This window comes from Ictalurus punctatus, chromosome 6 (assembly GCF_001660625.3).
Source record: "Ictalurus punctatus breed USDA103 chromosome 6, Coco_2.0, whole genome shotgun sequence".
NCBI lineage: Eukaryota > Metazoa > Chordata > Actinopteri > Siluriformes > Ictaluridae > Ictalurus > Ictalurus punctatus.
Genome location: NC_030421.2, coordinates 4,779,092 through 4,797,490, shown reverse-complemented (window position 1 = coordinate 4,797,490; position 18,399 = coordinate 4,779,092). Strand labels below are relative to the sequence as shown.

General features: G+C 38.6%; 1 protein-coding gene across 1 annotated transcript; it reads right to left on the bottom strand.

Annotated features, from left to right (window-relative positions):
• Positions 1-1,215: 1,215 nt before the first annotated feature.
• zgc:113337 (Ig1_MRC-OX-2_like and Ig domain-containing protein) lies at positions 1,216-17,665 on the bottom strand. Its single transcript, XM_017470614.3, has 8 exons — positions 17,419-17,665; positions 16,344-16,411; positions 15,432-15,507; positions 15,016-15,336; positions 12,591-12,920; positions 10,384-10,668; positions 8,992-9,093; positions 1,216-4,018 (listed from the first exon to the last, which is right to left on the bottom strand). Exons 3-8 carry the CDS (start codon positions 15,499-15,501, stop codon positions 4,014-4,016), a joined length of 1,113 nt encoding a protein of 370 aa, XP_017326103.1. The 5' UTR covers positions 15,502-15,507; positions 16,344-16,411; positions 17,419-17,665; the 3' UTR covers positions 1,216-4,013.
• Positions 17,666-18,399: the final 734 nt, after the last annotated feature.

The following is an 18,399-nucleotide window of genomic DNA, read 5'->3' as shown; positions in this document are numbered from 1 at the left end:
CAGATGGCACCCTTGCCTGAGTTTTCAACTGCTTCCTCTCTGGCCTTCTCACTTCCTGCATCACCATTATATAAATCATATACTGTGACAGTACGTACTCAAGTCGATGAGGTACCTATTGCACGGCTGTTACAGTACGTACTAATCAGTATGTATGTGTAGTATGACTACATCCGCCATGTTGGCGTTGTCATGTGACATTCGACGGCATCATAAACATCCTAAAAAAATCTTCAATGGGCCAGATTAAAGCAAGCGCACTAACGGCGAAACGCTCATCAGGAAAGAGAACTGAATTAGTAATGCAATGTGGTCGGCGGGGTTAACAGGCTGAGGTACATCCGTTGCCGTTAGCTTGGCCGGCTCAGGCACGATGGAGGTCACAAAAAAGGTTTTAAACGCTGTGAGTGACGGCTGTTTTCTTTATTTAAAGTCGACAATTTATTTGGCTATTGTTAAACAAGACACGTTTAACTGAGGTTTAATACATAAAAAGAGCCGACGTGCTGTCTTCTGCCATTTTTTTTTCTTCTGAGCTCGTCTGCACCAGTCCCGTTGCATTATGGGATTATGATTTTTGACTTGCGTAGTGTCCATCGGTTGCACCCCGCTAAATCTCGCCGTGTATTTCTCGCCTACTGAGAATTCAGACATACCACCCCTCTGACGTACTGCGTCTACGTAGTGTAGAACGCCATTTCGGACGCATCCGTGGACTTTTAGGTTAATGTGAAGTCATGCAATTTTGCGTCTTATTAACTTCAAAAGAGAGAAAGAAAGGCTGTTGAGGGAATGATTGTGTATAGCTGTTATAATTCAAGTAAGAACAGGAACTAACTTCTTTGCATAGCAGTAACTGTAACTGTAAACGGATAAATAGTACAGTGCCTCATTCTAGTTTTGGCAAATTGATGTGGTATATGAAGAATAACACACTTGAGGATGTGCTGTTCTAGGAAAATGATCAACTTCTTGTAATGGTTGCGGATGATTTTATGGAACAGTCCGTTGTAAAGGCATCTGATTCACCAGTTTAGACATGGTACGTTGTAGGCGTGGCCAAAAGTGTCATCTCTCTCAGATAGCTGGAGAAATGTATTTTAGTGCTTAAATAATTTCACGACAAGTTTAAAGCCACGCCCCCAACCATCATTTACATCACTGAAGTTATTTCCAGGATTACAATAAAAAACAAACAAACAAACACACACTGGCTTTAATATTTGCAACTTTAATATTTGATGTGGTAAAAAGTACTGTAGCCATCATACATCATACATTCATACTGTATTTATCGCACAATAGATAATGCTCTTATTAAGCATTTCCACTCAAATTTCATTCAAACATTTAGTCTTGTAGTTTACTGGAGTACGTCAGTGAATAATGTTGAACATATAAAACATTACGTCCAGATATTAAGGAAATACAGCTTGAGTTGAAGATGTCTGTCGCAGGAGAAACTGTTTCACATCTTCATCTAGAGCTCCAGCTAAACTGATCAGATGGTGAAATTGAATAAAAAAAAAAAAACACACATAAAAACATGCATGCGTTTTAGGAATATTCAGTAACGCTTTATTTAAAAAGTACCTACAGATTCATACACATCCTATAGTTGTTGTTTTTTTATCAAAGCAATCCCCGGGGATTTATGTCATGTTTATGTCAAAATGTGGTATTAAATATTTTATGTAATATAATTGTGTCATTATGTGAAAGAAAGAGAGATAAAAGGAGCTTGAGAGTATCACTAAGGGTTGATGGAAGGAGTCTCCAGTGTCAGGAGTGTACACTTCTTTGCGGTTTTCCGGTAACATAATTGGCTAGGTTTATTATTTTTTTTTGTCTTTTTCATTTTGAGAGAGAGCGAGAGAGAGAGAGGGGGAGAGAGAAAGAGAGAGAGAATAAAAGAGAGGGATGGTGAGGGAACGACTATTTACAGCTGCTATGACGTAAGTGAGAACATGAACTAATTTGTTTAACACCTACTTCAGGACTGCACTGTGCCAATGTTAGTCTCAGAAAAGGTGTTGTTGTTGTTGTTGTTGTTGTTGTTGTTGTTGTTGTTGTCGTCCCACAGCAAATGACAACAGGTTGCAGTTCAGAGCTGAGTTACAAATTTATTACTGAAACTGTGCACATCAGTATGTAACAGTAACTTCAGATGTAACTACATACTATTCAGAAGATACGCGAGAGTCACGCAGACGTGGGCGGAGTTTGTCTAAAGCCGTGTCTCAGGTGTGCTTGAATATATGCTCCTGTTTTCTTGCTCGCATGATATCGGCTGGAGTGAGGAGCAGTGTTAAGTCCGGCGCCACCGTCTGACAGTAAAAACACTCAAAAACGCAACGGAATGTCATTCGATGCCGATATTAAATACATAAATATGAATTTTATGAAGAAGACACCGGACGAGACACAGCTTCATCAGATGGCTTATTTCGTGGAGTGCATTTTATTTATGGATAAAATGATGGATGAACTTAAAGTTTCCCTGGAAGCATAGTGTAGCAGATGAGCGCTTGGTCAGATTATCCTTCAAACCACGGACAAGAAAGTGCAGCAAAATGAACACGAAAACGTGCAGTGTTTAAATAATTTGAATGTTCTCATTAAGAGTGTGATAAAATGTTCATATGCTGAACTTATTATGATTTAATGACCTTGATTTAGTATCTTGTGGCTTCATTAATGAGTATCGATGTATATAATAGCAGTCTGTGCTGGATCAAGTGCTATTCTACTGTATGTGCTGAGTGTGGAAACCCTTTACTTACATTACCATCAGTACATTGGAGATCTAGTAGATTCCTATTAGATTTATTTCAACGCTTGACAATTGTCTTTTGCTTTTATGTTTCTTCGTATGTCATTTGACAGCAAAGAAAAAGCACTACTTCCTGTTTCAGTCTGCATTTTCTATCTCTGAGGGTTTTTTTCAGGTTTGTGGTCAGGACTATCAGGGCTACTAAACAGGATTTTCGATTTTTACCCAAATGGCACTTTCCACTAAACTGGGTGGAATATTAGTAAAAAGAAGGGAAAAAAAGATAGAATGATGATAGAAGATAGATACAGTACATACCTTCTACAAGGCCATTTTTATGTCATATGCAATGCAGTGAGCACGTATAGTGAGCTATTTTGATATTAAGTTTAATTTAAAAAGATGGATTTGATATGGATTTTAATCCTGCTAAGTGAGAAATCCGTGTGTAAACAAATCAAACTGTATGTGGAAAATGACATTTTGAGATACAACTGTCAATCAGTTCCTAAATCCTTCAGAAAGTACAGTCAATACACTACAGAGACATTATCAGGACCATTCATCATTGTGCTTGACCAATCAATGAGCGGCACTGTTTTAGCTCTGCCCGCACGTCTCGTTTCTGGGTTCTTTCCACAACCCTGCAGAGAAATCAAACACGGATACGTATGCTGCGTTCACGTCACGTGGGAAAACCGTGTCTTGAAAATGTCTTTGTGTTTTAGTTCATTAGATAAAATAGCGTAGTCGTAGTTTTGTCTAATATTAGTTTGGATTAGCTTATGGTGGTGTTTATGTTAACCCTAGCTTAATGTTAAGTAGATGGTGGGGATTTATTATAAAGCAAAATATTTACAAAAATTGGTGGAAGTTGTTGTAAAAGCACTCAATTATGAACGTTGTAAAATTATATCTGATGATGGAAACAATATAAAACTTCGCTTCGTCGTTATATGGGTTTTATATTTACACTACGATGTTTATTCATACATTTACACTGTGAGGTCAATAATTATTTCATACAAGTTATTAACCTGCCAGATTTAGGAATGGCGAGTGCCCACCCAGCCCCACCCATCTGGCCACGCCCCTGCAGGTGTACCCACGTCTCTGAAGCAGGTTATTACACATGAGTGTAGGTCCATTCTCTCCATTCAGTCCATGTTCTCCCATCAGGATTAATGATCCGTATTCTGATTTCGATATGAAACTCATCATCTTCCTCCTTTAGGTGCTTTTATTCTGTAAAAACATATAACAATAGTCAAGCTTTAAAATCTCCTCTGTAACACTTAAGGCTGAATTCATTAAGGCTTTAAGATCCAGCTATAAAGTCAGCTGTCATGAAGCTCGAACAAGAGACAGTCCGGAAAGTGTCATAACACAACCTTATGTCAAGCAGCAAGTCTTTATGAAGGCTTTTATCAAAATTATAACACGTTACATGGACCTTCATAAATATATGTCAGCTATCAGGCTGCTGCTTTCATCCAATTCAACATCGTTAGCATAACACCTGAGTCATGTGACATTCAATTTGTTGTTATGACGCGTTCCAGGCTGAATTATCTTTTTTGAATTTTTGAAGTTCACTGGAAGTTTTCTGCTATGTCAGAATCACATGACATTTCAAACATCAAAACCTAATAACACTTGTAATAGCAATGACATAGCTTTTCATAAGCCTTTATATATATATATATATATATATATATATATATATATATATATATATATATATATATATATATATATAGAGAGAGAGAGAGAGAGAGAGAGAGAGAGAGAGAGAGAGAGATAACTCTCTTGTCTTAAGGACCAAATAAAATGTAAATAAATGTCACATGTGTTATAAAGCTTGTTTTCACGTCACAATTTCCACCGAGTGCATCATTCCACTTCCTGTCCTTCTTATACACTCTCTCTTATCTGACAGGGTTGACTGCAAGAAATAAATACAGATGACATATATATATATATATATATATATATATATATATATATATATATATATATATATATATATATATATATATAATCCATAATGACAGCGTTATGTGTATTTATATGCACATCAATTAAAGTGAGTTTTATAGTTCTGCTTGTAAGATTTTGAAGAGTATCTCATGACGCACACGGACAGTTATCATGTCAATAATGGACCAAAGCAGACATAATGACAGATGATGCCTATTGGAATACGTTTTCAGAAATATAGGTTTGTACTGCATCAGGGTTTATACAGGTGTGCTGTTGCTTTATGAATAAAGTTTTACAATTGCACCCAAAACACAACACAGTTATTGTTGAAGTGGTTGGAAAGTCTTAAAAAAAGACAAGCAGCAGTTTTTACCCCCCCCCACACACACACCGCTGTTCAGTTATACCCCTTGGTATCTATGAACGTTTCCTGTGTACATACCACAGAGATTGTCACCTTGGCTCAGCTTCCTGTGGCATCATCATCACCACTCACCTCAGCACACAGAGCAGCAGGACTCATATCGCATCACATTAAGAGCTTGATTTGAACAGGAAGTAACCGGAACCGGATAATCGGCCCTGATTTTTCTCTGCTGTTACTCAATGGTTGTGTGAGAGCAGAGACTTGGAAAAACTCTCAGGAAGAACTACGGAGAATAATCAATCATGCCCAAGCATGTCCGGAGATTCAGGATATACTGTTCATTCTTTCACGTTTTGGAACATTTTGGAGGAATAAGGGGGAAAATATAACGGCCTGTACAGTATATCAGGAACTGAGTGATGTGTAAGGCGGCTTCCTATGTAGGCAGCCTTCATCACGCTCTCCTGAGTTTATGAGGGGATTTATTTATGTTAAATTTGAAGGATGTACACTCCTCAAAGAAGAAATCTTTAGTAGCATGAAACATGACAGACCAAATTCTGAGAGGCGTACGAATGCGTGTGAACCTGACGTTTAATTCCTGTTTCTGCCTTACATTCAGTACTGCACAAAAGTCTTGTGGTGTTATTTGACGACATTTACAAAAAAATCAATAAAAATATCTGCATAATAGCATTTGGGCAGGACGGCTTGCTATCATTGATGGAACAATGAATTCTGAATAATACCAGCGATTTCTAAAGGAAATGTCAGGACATCTGTCTCTGAACTGAATCTGAAGAGAAAGTGAGTCATGCAGCAAGACAACGACCCTAAACACACGAGTCGTTCTACTAAAGAACAGTTAAAGAAGAATAACGTTCATGTTTCGGAATGGCCGAGTCAAAGTCCTGACCTTAATCCAATAGAAATGTTGTGGAAGGACCTGAAGTAAGCAGTTCATGTGAGGAAACCCAATAACATCCCAGAGTTGAAGCTGTTCTGTACTGAGGAACGGGATTAAACTCCTCCAAGCCAACGTGCAGTTACCCCAAACGTTTATCTGCAGTTATTACTGCACATACTGAAAGCAAAGGTGCACATACTTTTGCCTCTCACAGATACGTAATATCGGATCATTTCCCTCAATAAATAAATAAATGACCAAGTAAAATATTTTGTTAAATTCTGTTCTCTATCTACGTTTAGAACTTTTAGGTGTGGAAATCTGTTGATGTTTGAGGTCATATTTATGCAGAAATATAGAAAATGCCTTCTAAACACCGTAAAAAGGCATTTAAGGTTAATATGGAGTAAAACATGACTATAATATGCCATTTTTATGAAGTAAAAAAATCCATGAGGTTAGACTATCTACAAATGCTACTTGATCAAGAGAAGAAAGACTGTCACACAGGTATGTACTCTGTATGTATTCATGCATACATGCAGCATTTTGTTACAGCATATAATGTTAAATATATAACAGTTAAAATAAAATATCGCTTAAATCTCAGTTAAATCATGCTTAAGGCATCTCTCTCTCTCTCTCTCTCTCTCTCTCTCTCTCTCTCTCTCTCTCTCTCTCACACACACACAGACACACTTAAACACAATGGTGTTTACAGGTCATGAAGTTAAAAGGAAAAATGAAATAATGGTTACAGGAAGTGGGATCATAAGAGTCTCATAAGTGGTCTTGGGTGGAGTGAAGACTGTGCAGAGGTCTTGGGTCGAGCACAGGAAATTATAATTGAAGGAAAATAAACACTGCACAGTGGCTTAGTGGTTAGCACGTTCGCCTCACACCTCCAGTATTTGATTCCCCCGGGAATGTGTGTGCGGGGTTTGCACGTTCTCCCCGTGCTGCGGGGGTTTCCTCCGGGTACTCCGGTTTCCTCCCCCAGTCCGAAGACATGCACGGTAGGCTGATTGGCGTGTCTAAAGTGTCCGTAGTGTATGAATGGGTGTATGAGTGTGTATGTGAGTGTGCCCTGCGATGGACTGGCACCCTGTCCAGGGTGTACCCCACCTTGTGCCCCATGCTCCCTGGGATAGACTCCAGGTTCCCTGTGACCCTGAAAAGGAGTAAGCGGTAGAAGATGGATGGATGGATGGAAAATAAACATTCATGCTGCTGTAGTAAAATACAAATCAGCAGCAGGGTGGTGTGATGAAGTGGAGTTATTGCTAGCACCCTGAAGCTGATTACAGTCCCAAAGTGACTGGTTCCTGGCAAGCCGCGAAACAATTTCCTGTTCTTGCTTACGTTACAGCAGCTATAAAGAGTCATTCCCTCACCAGCTTCTCTTTGTCCTTTCTCTGGAAGTTAATAAGACAAAAAGATGCAGCTTGTCACTTTAACAAGAAACTGCAAAACGCGGAAACTCCCCTGTTATGATGAACTTGTCTTCCTGTGTCAGCATTCTGTTGGGTATATATTTCTATTTTGGTCTCCTACACACACACACACACACACACACAATTATTTTAGGAATCACAGTAACAGCAGCTGAACTCAGAGACCCACATTAATCCTCCTTCTACGCCTGAGTGACGTTTCCTTTTTACACAGAAATCCGAGCAAACTATTTTCACACATACAAAAGAGCTCTGAGTGACTGGCACTAGGACATGAGGACACAAGGACACGAGTCCAGCTGTGGAGAATCACTGAAATCACACCAGAGCACTAAAGCTCAGTTCTCACAGTGTGATGCAAGAAAAACGTGCCCTATGACCCGTCTTCCCAAGGCCGCCCTCTCAGAACCGGTTTTTAAGACACAGAACAAACTCACAAAGTCCACAAGGACCTGTTTACTGAGATCCAAAATAAAGTGTGCATCCGTGTGTACTACACTATCCTGTAGTTATCTCTCGTTTATCAAAATGGCAATCAGGCACAACTTCTGCAATACCACATCGTCCACCGTCTTGTTTGTTTTGAGTTGACTCGGTCACGTGACTGCGTCACACGACTAGCTGCATTTTCAAATTGCTCCACTTGGGAGAGTGTTTAAGAAAAGCTCTTTCTTCGCTCCATAAATACGCCACTGCCTTGTGGACGGAAGGCCCAAAACGTAGAGAAAAAGATGCGCTTTCAAATGTATCCGTATTAACGTACTGTAGACGTAGCCTGAAACGTTTGCTTCTTTTGCTGTTTTGGCTTAAAAACGAAACAAAATGACAGCAGTACGTAGGCTGAGGTTCGTGTAGAGCTGAAAAGGTCCTCGTAAAACATTTTCGTTCACCGGTCAGAAATACGGCGCTGCGATGTTTGATTCACTTCCTGCAGTGAGTCGATTCGGATTTAGTACACGGTATATAACTGAAAGATTCATATTACACTATATACCCTCGTTGATCTTTATATATCTGTATATTATCTGTATATACGTTGTATATGATCCATGAATAATGGCACTGTTGTTTATACATCTACTCAATAGCTACTGTACATATTCATACTGTTTATGAGCGTTTCATTGCTGAGTACCTGTACTGTGCAGTGATAATAAAGTTCTCTCTCTCTATCTATCTATCTATCTTACTTTCTCAGTAGAGTTAATTTGGAAGCAGGCTGAGATCACGTCACTCAGAATGAACCCACACCAAGGGCTCACTGAAACACATTATACATAAGCCAGTCCCAGGAGTGAGACTGAGAGCTACTGGTTGAGGAAATGATCTGGAAATCAGCGGTACAAAAGAATAAGACAGGATGTCCATGCTGTGGAGTGTGTACTTCCTCTTTTCATTGTTAATTTCACTGTGTTGAGAGATTAATAGGACACAAATATAAGCCTGATACAAAAGGGAATCTCACACACACACACATACACACACACACACATAAACACAGACTTACTATTATTGCGCAGAACACACTTCCACAGGCAGACACACATGCAGATGATCAGCAGGAAGGCCACTGCGGTCACCGAGATCAGGATGGTCAGAGCTGTTCCAACTGAGAGAGACAGTTCAGTTATTCACCTCATTTTTATCCAACTAATCCGAAAACACAACACATCCTCATGTACTGTACCTCATGAGGTTTATGTCTGTAAAAACACACCTTGGGCGGAGCCAAGAGGTGGCCATGGGCAGAAGCACAGGTCAACGTGCCATGCTGAAATGCATTTCATCAGTGAAAATGTTCTACACTGAAAAGCAAAACCTTCATTGCATCGAAGAGGATTTCTCCTTTAAGACCCAAACGCTGATTTCGCTCAGAAGCTAATTTAATTCCCATGTGCACGGCATTTCTATTTGCTGTGCGTGCAAGAGGTAGAAATACCACATCGTTGTACATTGTCCAATTCGTTGCACGTTGTTCAATGACAGCCCTCGGTTGTTTTCGGGGGCGTGGCTAGAATCGGAGAAGGGAAGAAGGACCCACGATTGCCGGTCATATAAAGGAGAACTTCCCTATTAGCGCAGTTTCGTCTTTCCTAGTGCACTGATAGGGGGTGCCGTATTAATATCAGTTTCTAAGAATGAGTTAAAAAAATGTGTGTGCTTCTATGTTCGACTTTTTTTTAGCGACAAGCTAGCTAGCTAACTATGATGAGTGATGCATATTTTCCTCAGAACAGTGAACTGTAGAGTCAGTGTTACAGAGAATATGTCCGTATGTTGACTGATCTAATTCTAATACTTTTATATATACAGTATAACTCATTTAAAGGTAAGAGGTGCTACTTTATTTTACTGTTCATGCTATGAGTGGCCATTTTGATTTGACATCACTTGCTGAACTCGGGGTTGAGGAGACCGAGTGTCTGAGTAGGAATTCCGAGTTGAGAGAATGTTTTCTTTTCTTTTTCTTTTTAGGACCTTTAGCTAAATGCAGCATTACCTGGCCACACTCCTGCTTTACAGTCAAACATCTTACAGCAGATGAAAGTTTATATATATATATATATATATATATATATATATATATATATATATATATATATATATACCTTATACAGTTTACTCAAGCATATGTTTGTCTCCTGTCATATGTGTCTTTTATGTCCAAAAATACCCACTACACTACTAGAGGAGACCCGTGTGTGTAAGGTCTGTCTCTCACCAACACACTCCTCTGTGGGAGAGACATTTTTAGATGTTTTCTTAGCATTAAGGCACCAGATGATATTCATCCCTGCTTTGTTTTATTTTCTGGCCAGAAGCAGCTGCAGTTTGAGAGTGTGAGCCAGGAAAAGCAGGCGGAGTGAACGATGAGCACAGGATAAAGAGTTTCACTCACGCTTGGTGTTCATGGACACGGCAATGGCTGACTCCAGGCCTTTGTGGTGGACGAGACATTTGACTGAGACGTCCTTCAGCAGGCCGGCCTGTACCGTCAGTGTGCTGATGACCAGCGTCGTCCCGTCGTCCTGCTGCATGACAGTGGACACCGGTGCTCCCAGCGTCCTGTTATCCCCCTCCACGTTCCACACGATCTCAGCTTTGGGCCGAGCCACGGCGGTGCAGTTCGCCTCTATCACACCTGGAGATGTGGTTTTGTAGCTCACCTGAGGTTTGGGGAGGACTGCAGAGGAGAAAACAATAACACATCCACTGCGTTAGGACAGCATGTGATGATATTTTTTGGAGAAAATGGTCTATTAGACAGTCTGACACTGTGAGAATGTGTGTGTGTGTGTGTGATTTTGCTGGAGAGGAATTTCTGGAATCCAATATGACAATATACAGAATAATCCACATAGATAAACCTGCTTCTTCTGGATAGAGTGTCAGCCCATAGACCCATCTGGTGAAAAGTTGTGAAATTTGGCAGACTGATTGGGGAGAGTCTAAGGAACATTCTGACCAAATTTGAGCCAGCTGCTGCCAACTCTCTAGCGCCATCATCGGGTCAAATTTGAGCCTAATTTGAAAGAACGTTTATAGTCTTTTTAACTTTTGAACTGTGTATCCAAAATTTAAATCTGGATTCCCTAGGTTTGGATGAGTTCACCGCACGAGTTCAACGCACCCTATGACATCAATTTCAGCCGAGTTACATTTTCCGCCGTCTTGGATTTTTTTCAGAAACAGTTTTTTTCGCTACTCCTCCTACAAATTTTGTCCAATCATCACTGAATTTGGCACCCATCATCTTCAGAATAAGCCTCATAAAAGTTATCAAAAGAATTTTGAATACAAAGTCTGTAGTAGGCTAATGAATCTGACCGTAGAGCATCTGTCAATGTTCGGCTCACCGAGTCTGGGTGCTTGGCCCCTGAAAATGCTGCTTTCAGATTTATTATTATTATTATTATTATTATTATTATTATTATTATTATTATTATATACAGTTGTATAAATTGTATTAATGTATTTAGCTTTATATATATAATACTAAAAAATAAGTATTAAGGAATCCTTCAATGAAGTTTTTCATGAGCGAGAGAGAGAGAGAGAGAGAGAGAGAGAGAGAGAGAGAGAGAAAAGAAGGCAGGTGAAGTAACGACTGTTTATAGCTGCTATAATGTGCGAGAAAACAGGACAACTTTAAACGTAATTATAAATGGATAAAAAGTTCAATGTAACTATAAACAGATGAAAAGTAGGCTGTCCTTTAAGAGGAATAAAACACTTCAGGACATGCTGTTATAGGGAAAGTAAATTCAGTATTAGCTGTGTTAACGTTGATTATGTTCCTACAACAGCATCACACAGAGTGTTTATTTATTACTTTCTGTACTATAGTGTGCAACATTCCGAATTTTCTTACTTTACTCAGTTTACAGAGCTTTTACAAAATGTTTATTTCTGGAATGTTGATGGATGTGAGATTTTACAGAGTGGGACAAAATATGAGCTAGAGATTTGAGATTAAGATTTCTTGGCGCACAAAAGCATGAGTGTTGGAATAAAACAACAGATCGAATAGAAAGAACGAGAGAGAGAGAAAGAACGGGCGAGTGAGGGAGGAGGTGGGAGAGGGAGAACACAGAGCGAGGCAGTGTGTAACACAATCATGCATTTCACCCTCAGCCTCCTACAGTCCCTCACGTTCACAACGCTCTCATTCTCTCTCTCTCTCTCTCTCTCTCTCTCTCTCTCTCTCTCTCTCTCTCTCTCTCTCTCTCTCTCTCTCTCACACAGTATTGTACACTTTGCTCATCTCACTCTGGCTCTGTCCAGCTGCACACTGGGCTGGATTTGTGTTTCTGCTCATTTCACATCCCAATAACCCTTTAAATCCTGAGCACTGATTCACATTAACCTCTTAGCATACACTTATTCATATTAAAGCACATTATTCAATGATAAAATATCCAGTGAAATTATTTTGTTACGAGAGTGAGGAACGTCTCAATTCTGAGTGCTGAAGTCTCCAATGCATCAAACCTATCAATTCTCAGCTTCACTTCATGCCTCTGTTCCCAAACCAGTACACAGAAGCTCATAATCTCCATCACCTAGGTATCACTTTCTGCTGTACATAGATTATGAGTGACGTACCGAACACGGTGAGGCAGGAGGTGGCGCTCTTGGTGCCTTCTGGATAGGTGTGGAACTGGCAGGTGTAGCAACCCTCATCCTCAATCTTCACAAGATGAAAGGTGAGCTGCGAGTCTGATAGAGAGCGAGTGAGACTTGTCCGGTCTGCGTACAACTCCTCTACGATGGGATCGCTGCGTTTGGCAAAAGACGCCACTTCCTGAAACACGCCACGTCCTGCCACTTTCTTCCACAGAATCTGCTGCACTTTCTCAGGCAGGCCGTAGAGACAGGACAGAGACGTCTGCTTACCTCTCACCACTGTCTTATTCCCACCATGGATCACTGAGGCTGGAGACAGACAGGCAGACAGACAGATGGACAGATGTTTAAAAAGACTCTGGTGGGACATTCCTAACTTGAGTTTTTTACATTTTTTTTATAGACTGCCAAAATTTCAAAAGAACCTAATAAGAACCAAACACGGCCCCAGTTTACCATCTTATGCATCTCATTTACTTAAAACACATTCCAATCTACTGGACTCATAGACACCTACTTTACTTAAAATATGTCCCAGTTTACCTTCATATTCTAATTTATGTACTGCATTTCATTGGCTCTCATAATATACACCTAACTTACACGACCCACACACCAACTGACCCTCACATAGTAAATTCCATAAAACGTTCCAATTTATAATCAAATACATATCATTTAAATAAAAAAGTAAAAATAAATAAAAAAAACTCCAAGATCTGAAGAAAGAAGTTCTTTATAAAACGCTGTTTAAAGCCAAAAGATCGAGTCAGGTCAAAAATTAAAACCGGTTTCTTACTTCAGCTGCAGGTAGCTATGCTAGCTCTTTTTATAGCTAGGTTTTAATTGGTCTTAGAACTCAAATCGGTCGGGTTTAAAAACGATTAAACGTCGATGAGTTTGTTGAAAAACTAGTGAGCGCTGCTGTGAGAAGTTTCTACAGAGATGTACTCCAGACATGCTGAGATGGTGTAGAAACATGAGTGTCTATGGGAGGAAAAGAGAGGATGAGTTGAGGGTCATCATCATAGCAGGATGTGAGAGAGCAGGTATAGAGGGAGGACAGAAGACGAATGAGCACCGGGCCTTGTGGGACACCAGTGGACAGTCTGCAAGGGGCAGATGTGGAGCTTCTCCTTGCCAGCTGATATGAATGTCCAGGTAAGAAGCAAACTGTCACCAAGTTGTGAGTCGTGAGTCTGGTCACTGACCGTGTTGAAGGTGAACGGGGATGAGGACTGATGACAGTTTTCATCTAATCACATGAATCTCAAACGTTTTTCATGTTCTCCAAAATCTCTTGTATGGAAAAGAGGTTAGAAATTCAGACATCTGTATTGTCTTCATGATGACTGGGAAAAACACATGACCTCAAATTAGTCTGAAAATAACCAAAATATCATAAAGCCTCTTACACACGTCTATCTTCAACACCTAAATTCATAACTATGATCAAACATCTGGACTGGATCTAGATAGATTTCATTCCTGGGGAGAAAAAAAAAACGCTCCCAGGTATGGTTCCATATAATTTAGATTTAGTATAAAGTACGGCCAACATTCCACAACCTCAGAACATCTGAAACGCGTTACGACTCTGAAATACCTATGAAGCTCAACAGAGATATTCTTTCGTCTCTGTGAAAGCATCCCCCCAAAAAAAGAAAAGGAAAAAAAGACAATACAAGTATGTCCAAGCTTTGTTCTAAAGACAAGCTGAAATCTATCTCTGAAATCTAAAGCTCTGAACCAGTGCAAGGTTTTGTAGCCGGGAGTATTATGGGAATAATTTGGAAGAGAGGTGATTCTCTCATTTAAGCAAGGAATATCCTGTGTGAAAACACGATGAGTCGTCCCGTTATAGGAAAAAAATATTAACGATGGGTTGGTGCGGTGAAGCGGAATCAACGTTACCTTCCTACAGTAGATTATTTTCTTATAACAGTACATCGTCGAGTGTTTTATTCCTTTTTTTATCACAACAATTTGCCGGTGATGAAATGTTATGCGTTAATGAATTCTTTTTATCCGTTTCAAGTTAGATATAAATGTTGTTGAACGTCAATGAAAGAAATTAGTTCCTGTTCTCACTTACGTTAGAACAGCTATAAACAGTTTCCTAAACAGGACATTGTTCCCTCACCAGTCTCTCTTTTTCTCTCTCTCTGGAACTTAACAAGACACACACACAAAAATAAAACTCCTCTGTCCTGAAAAAGTCACAGCTTTACCTCTGACTGGTACAAAGCACTGACACTGGAGACTCCTTCCATAAATGTTACATGAGAATGAAAAATCCACATTAGAACGAGCGAGCGCATTAATATAAACCTGCGATTTAAAATAGCGCATTAGTTCACAGTGCATGTCCAGAGTGGTAGAGTTTGTGGTACTTGGGTCTCACCAGTGACTGTGAGACATGTCTGTCCTTCCTTGGAGCCAGAGGGGTAAACGTCGAAGTTGCAGGTGTAACAGCCTTCGTCCCGGTAGCTGACGCGTTTGATGAGAACCTTGCTGGAGTCCTTCAGGTCTGCGCCCAGCTCCACATGGTGCTGCCCGCTCACACTGTCCGGCTGGCCCGGCACATACGAGATGAGCGTCTGGTTCTTCATGTCCAGCCAGCGAACCTGCTTCACCTGGTCTCTATTGCTCTTGACTAGCGAACAGCTCAGGTTGAAGGGCTGATCCACCACCGCCTCGACCTGCCGAGTAGACACCACCTTGCCTGAGAGACACGGCAGTAATCGTACACGTGCACAATTACCCAAGAGCCATGAGATATCAAATACGCATTCCTCCAGTCTTTATTCGGTCACGTACCATTAATGCTGGATACGATGGCCAGGGAGATGCACAGCTGCAAGCATTCTGACAGCGTCGCCTCAAACATCTTCACCTGAGATGATAACATAGGGATGTTAATAATGTTATTTGTAGATTAGACAGACATTTTTTTAATTACACAATTAAAAATATTTTGTGTATGAAAGAAAAGAGATTGAGTATATTTTGTAATATAATTTGTTCCCCCGGGACACGTTTTTAATGTGGAATGAAATTTTGTACGAAATGAGACTAAAATTCCCAGTTACAAACAAAGGCTTATTCTTAACTACCCTTAAAAAATCTTTTAAAAGAAGATTATTTCTAAAGCAGGGTAACACTAATCCTAATCTTAATATGAATCCTAATATGAATACTAATCCTAAACTTAGTCCTAATACTAAGGACTAATCCTAATCATAATACTAATCCTATTCTGAATCCTAATAATAATCCTAATACAAATCCTAATACAAATATACAAAATGCTAATAATAAATTGATCCTAACTCTTCACTCTTAACTGATGTTTTTGCCAAATTTATTCTTTTAATAAAGGAAAAAAAATCCATATTACTAAAAAACAATTGAATAAATATAAATAAAATATTTTGCAATTAAAATAATACATCGAACTTCACCAACTATTAAAAAAAGCTGACTGTCATATTTTATACTAGAAACAAAGAACATTACACCGATACCGTTCACTGGACACACAAAGTATGTTTTTTTAACTCCAGTCTCTCTTTGCTGGTCCACATTTTACTAAAAACGTCATTAAACGTTATATAACATATGATATATTATTACTGTCTGTTTGTTGATTTTAGTTATGGAGTTATGAAGTTATAAACGCATCATGTGCTTTTATTGCCCTGGTTTTAATTTGATAAGACACACACTCACATTCCAGAGCTCCTGAAATCAGTTGAGCTTCATTTTAAGACAGGGTCATCACCGCACAGCTGAAGATCCTGATAAGAAATGAACGGTTTCGGTTGAAATTAAATCTTTAAAATCATACATTTACTTTGACTCTTAGAAAAATAAAGAAATTAATTAAATATATGAACACTTGCATGTCCTTCCATTCTTAAACAACCTATACATATATATATATATATATATATATATATATATATATATATATATATATATATATATATATATATATATATACACACACACACACACACACACATGAATTACTTAAAAATAAGTCAATAATGCTTTTATGTAAAATCATACATACAAATAAATAAATAAATAAATAAATAAAGCACTTTGAAATGATGGAATAATACATTGATTCTTTTATCGTTATATTTACAGTAATGTTACACGCCTGGAAAAATTCAAGTTCTCTTCTGTTCTCTGAAGGAACCCCTAAAAGTTCTATGTGAAACACTAGAACAGGATATTTCCTCATAAAAGATTACTTAAAGATCACCTAAAAATGTTTTTTTTTTTTTTTTTAAATAATAATTTAAAAAATAATAATAATTTTTTGAGCATTAAAATTTATGAAAGAGTTTCTATATACTACATACTGTATGTGCAGATTGTTAAGGAGCTGTAGAGATGTTCTTAGGACATTCATTTCATATTTTTTATTATAATATAACGAAATATTGCATCATGTTTCGGATTAAAGGGAGAATATGTTCATTTGTTCATACTAGAGAAATTATTTATTTTTGCTAGGAGGAGAAAATCTAACGGATATTACACTATAATCCCCAAAACAGACCAATTAATAAATAAAAACATTTATGATTCATGAACACTTGTGTTTACTGTAAATAAATACGTGACTATGTAAATAACTATGTTTCACAGGAGTTATTGAATTCATCAGTGTATTTATATAAATCCAGCACACTTGAAGTAAAGATTTAGGATAAGAATGTGCTAAATCTATCCATCTAAAGACATAAATATAAATATAAACATAGCTGAGAAGCTTATACGGGTTAAATACCTGAAATTCTTTAAATCCAGGATGAAAATCTGCTCAGTGTGGAACGCTCTCACTCTGGAGAAACTCCCTGCAGTTCGGCTCTGTCCCAAACCACACGCAGAGAGCGGTAGGTCACTCCACTTCCACTTGTTTAACTGTATCGTGAGGGTTTGGATGCAGTCCTTTTTGTCCTCCAACCAGAACAAGGCTTTATTTATTCATGGGCTGGAGGAAAACTCGCTGGGAGAGAAATAATCACGTCGTTCACGTTCAAGTTCAAGTTCAAGTGGCAAGAGTCATTTCAACCGTGTACAATGGTTCCTCCAGGAACATGCTGCTACATAAAACAACACGCTAACTGAATGAGACGACAGAACTAAATCAGACCTTCACATTTTTACATAAAGTGCACGTGTAAACGTGTGCAAACAGCACAGGATAGTACAGTACTACTAAACCAGGACAGTAGGAACAGTAAATACACAGTTCTAGTGTGGAAGTGTCTGATATAACAGGTAGTGCAAAAGAATAACAATATCATTTAAAAATGGTATAAATGTAAACATAACATGCTATGGCTTAGTCTTAGGCAGATTAGATTATACTGTATATGGATGTAGCAGTTATTACAGTAGCAGCCAGGTAAAGTGTATAATAGTGACAAGAAATTTAATATGATATTTGTATCATGAAAACGTGTAAGAATTCATATAGGCTATGAGTCAGCTCGGAACAGGATATATTGTAGGTGGGTACAATTAGAGTAAAGGACAGGGTTATGTAAAGGGGTGGGGTTATGATAAGAGGCGGGATTAGAGAGATCCTTCGAAATGGCATGGAGTTGTAAAGGGTATAGGGGAAATGAAAAATAGGGTCCCCCTGCCAAATGATTTTAATAATAATAATAATAATAATAATAATAATAATAATAATAACAATAATAATAATAATAATAATAATAATAATTATTATTATTATTATTATTATTATTATTATTATTAT

Coding starts and splice junctions, on each gene's coding strand:
- zgc:113337 (XM_017470614.3), bottom strand. CDS start 15,501: ATGTTTGAGGCGACGCTGTCAGAATGCTTGCAGCTGTGCATCTCCCTG. Junction 12,921..15,015: donor GACATGTCTCACAGTCACTG/GTGAGACCCAAG, acceptor GTCTGTCTCCAG/CCTCAGTGATCCATGGTGGG. Junction 9,094..10,383: donor CGTGTCCATGAACACCAAGC/GTGAGTGAAACT, acceptor TGTCTCTCTCAG/TTGGAACAGCTCTGACCATC.